Raw genomic sequence first — 3610 nt, 5'->3', positions numbered from 1 at the left:
CTTATCGACCCCGAAAGGATGAAAGGCGAAGTCGACCTCGGCAGAATTTGAACTCAGAACGTAGCGGCAGACGAAATACCGCTAAGCATTTCATCCGGCGTGCTAACGTTTCTGCCAGCTCGCCGCCTAAATAATAATAATAATAATAATAATAATAATGATTTTAAAGTTTGGCACAAAACCAGCAAATTTAGTCGGAGCGACTCAGTTGATTACATTGACCCCCATAAGGAAAGGCAAAGTCGACCTCAGTGGAATAAAATAACATCAATCATAAAATGATAATAAATAATAACAACAACAACAACAGGGAAAATGGAAGAAAAATTATAATTTTATGTTCAGAGATCAACCTTCATGGCCAAGTTATCCAACTTTTGGTCAGTGACACAAAGAAATACAGAACAAAAAAAAAAAGAAAGAAAAGAAAAAATGCTGAAAATAAAGAACAAAAAAAAAAATTCAGAAAGGGGGCAAGAAAAGGAAAGGAAGAAAAAAATAAATACAGAAGCAAAAAAAGGCTAACAAATAATAAAATGAAGGCTAAAAATATACATACACACATATATATAAGTGTGTGTATACGAATATGTATGTACAGTGAGATGTATATAGTGTATATATAGGAAAAACTGAAAAAAGAAACAAACGCTCAGGATGTTATTAAAACATATCTTCACATCTTCTAGATATGTTTCGATGGATGCAGTCAAAATATGTCCGACAGGAAGAATTATGGTCAGCAATGCATAGTTGACCATAATTCCTGTCGGACGCTTCGAAACATATGTAGATGTGAAGATATGTTTTAATAACATCATGAGCGTTTGTCGCCTTTTTCAGTTTTTCCACTTTTCTCCTAAATACGACTTACTTATCCTGGAATCAAACCACGCACAAGTGTGATCATTGTTTCCTAGGACACTTAAGCAACATTTAGTGTATATAAAGATATATATGTGTGTACAACTATGTTCACAAAGCCGATGTCAACACGTGTATGTGTCCACGCATATATGTTGGTATTTGTGTGTGTGGTGTGTATACACACATTTACTAAACATTAAATTTATTACATACACATCAAGATGCATATGATGGTATAAGTGTGAATTGGACAAATATTAAACATATAACCCCCACTCCCTCCCTCTCTCACATACACACACACACACACACATACGTTTATATTTAAATGGTCACCAATTTTCTGAAGTTTTTGAGAGAAGCTTCGCGTACATAGAATTATCCTTGCCTTAGTTAAGACAAGCTGCACAAATATTATCAACTCCTTTGTGGTGGGTGGGACATGAAGGAAAGTCATCTGAAAGAGAGACCAGCTTCCTAATGAATTGTAGTGATTGGTTGTCTGCAAAGTGGTGCAAAGATCAGAGCTAGGCACATCGAGCCTCATGAATCCCTGGGATTCAAAGAAAAACATATATGCATATAAACACTCATACATACACATATATATGTAAAACACACGCTCATGTCAATGTACTCAATGCCAATAGAGCAGAGTATAAATATTTATTATATAATTTATAACTAAAATTTTATCAATGATTCTTTCGGTTTCCCGTCAGTAGAGTGGACCTGCAAACATTGCTTCAGTCCTAGGAAGGACGAGGTAGAACTTGATGAATGTCAGCAGGTCAACTTCCTAAACAGGAAATCCCAAGACATTGGTCAGAAGATTTCGTCTGTAATTTACATATCACAGTCATGCATATGCGTTCAGAGAGAAATACAAGCATCTGCATGTATTACTTCTTCCTTTCCTTAAGCTATCCATACCAAAATCATCAAATTTACACACATAAATATATCACTTTTTAAACCTGTCTCTAACACGTGGGACACAGTACTGGCTTGAGCCTTTCATATACTTGATAGCATTATTGCAATTGCATAACGAAATACAGTGTCCCTACCAACAATTAATGCATACACACACATATATATATATTATATATACATATATACATATACGTAAAGACCCACTCACACATAAATCAACATTTACACACTACTAAAATATTTTAAAAGAAAAAATACAGCAATAGAAATGATAAAGAAAGCAAATTAAAAATAAACACAAGATTTTGTTTTTTAAATTGAAATAAAATATCTTTTGCAAATACGGAAGAATTATATCAGTTTCAAACTGTTTGGTTCCTTGAAGAAAGATGCTTTCTGTTCACATTTTGGTTTTGGGGTTTGTTATGGTGCTTCTTGTTCATTGTTTTTTGTTTTTAGATTTTTAAAAATTTTAATTTATAATTTTTGTATTTAAAACCTGTAAAATATTTGGATATATATATATATATACATACATACACACACACAGAGACATATCTACTTAGATATTGATGATAATGATATTGGGATATTGGTATAACGGTTATAAAAGATATCAATACACCTAACCTAACTGCACAAGTATGTGTGAAGTATATATACACATATATAAAAACACATACATATGCATGTACCTCTCCAATTCTATGTGTGTGTGTGTGTGTATGTGTATATATATAGAGACCTGCGTATGTGTGTAATGACTGAATGTGTCAGGTGTCTGATACAACAAATAAGAATGACACAATACTGATAGGTACAGTGGAATGCTATTTCTACAAAGGTGAAACTGTTTGAGGCTGTTACTCAATATCTTTACTCCTTGCTTAATCTTTGATGAGCGGAAATAAAAACAGAACTGAGTAACAACACACGCACACAGCATCATCTTCGAAAACATTCACACACACACACACACATATATATATATATATGTATGTATGTATAATTCTTGCAGAATGTTTTTTCCAATGTTCAAGCGATTTTGAAATTCTACCACTCTGCACAACAAAATAATAGTAATGATAATAATAATAATAATATTCAACTAAACTGAATTAGATCAAATACTATAAATAGCTCTCTCTCTGGTTTATCACACAGTCACTTTTTACTCATTATCTCATTCATATTTTCTATAACATCCTCCTCCCCCTCTCTTTCTTGCAAAGATGGCCTCCCAATCATACATCCCCATCATTGTTGCCATAGATACGATCATTTCCCATCTCTCCCACCTCCTTCAAATGATTCATTATTTTTTTTTCATTTAAATCAATATCTTCCCTCAACTTAATGACATCAACTCCAGTTATTCATTTTCTTTGTCAACATATTTTAAATTCAATTATATACACTATATATATACATATATATATAAACACACACACATAAGTGGTAGATGCCGACACATATACAGATATATATATATATATATATATATATACATACACACATATGCATACATACATATACATATGTATATATATATATATATACATATATACACACACAGTAACATACACACATATGCATACATACATATACGTATATACACATACATATATACATACACACATATAGATATATATACATACATTCACATATACGTACACACACATATATATAATGCATGTATTGGCAAATATTTTGTACTGAAGCACTGAGTTCTTAAGATTCTTTGTCAACTTGTAAGCCATTTTCCCATTGATTTGTATATTACAGAACACGGAAACCAATGAGATGG

The 3610-nt window shown here is 32.2% G+C and overlaps 1 protein-coding gene across 1 annotated transcript in view; it reads right to left on the bottom strand.

The window, feature by feature from the left end:
- Window positions 1-341: 341 nt before the first annotated feature.
- The window catches only part of LOC106870512 (mannosyl-oligosaccharide 1,2-alpha-mannosidase IA), an 88854-nt gene continuing 85585 nt past the window's right edge, over window positions 342-3610 (bottom strand). Inside the window, exon 10 of the mRNA XM_052974527.1 lies at window positions 342-374. Within this exon, the coding sequence (XP_052830487.1) occupies window positions 342-374 (33 nt within the window). The remainder of the gene's footprint in view (window positions 375-3610) is intronic.

This window comes from Octopus bimaculoides, chromosome 18, assembly GCF_001194135.2.
Source record: "Octopus bimaculoides isolate UCB-OBI-ISO-001 chromosome 18, ASM119413v2, whole genome shotgun sequence".
In the NCBI taxonomy this organism is placed as follows: Eukaryota; Metazoa; Mollusca; class Cephalopoda; order Octopoda; family Octopodidae; genus Octopus; species Octopus bimaculoides.
Note: the sequence above shows the minus strand (reverse complement) of the source record. Positions and strands in the feature narration are given on the sequence as shown.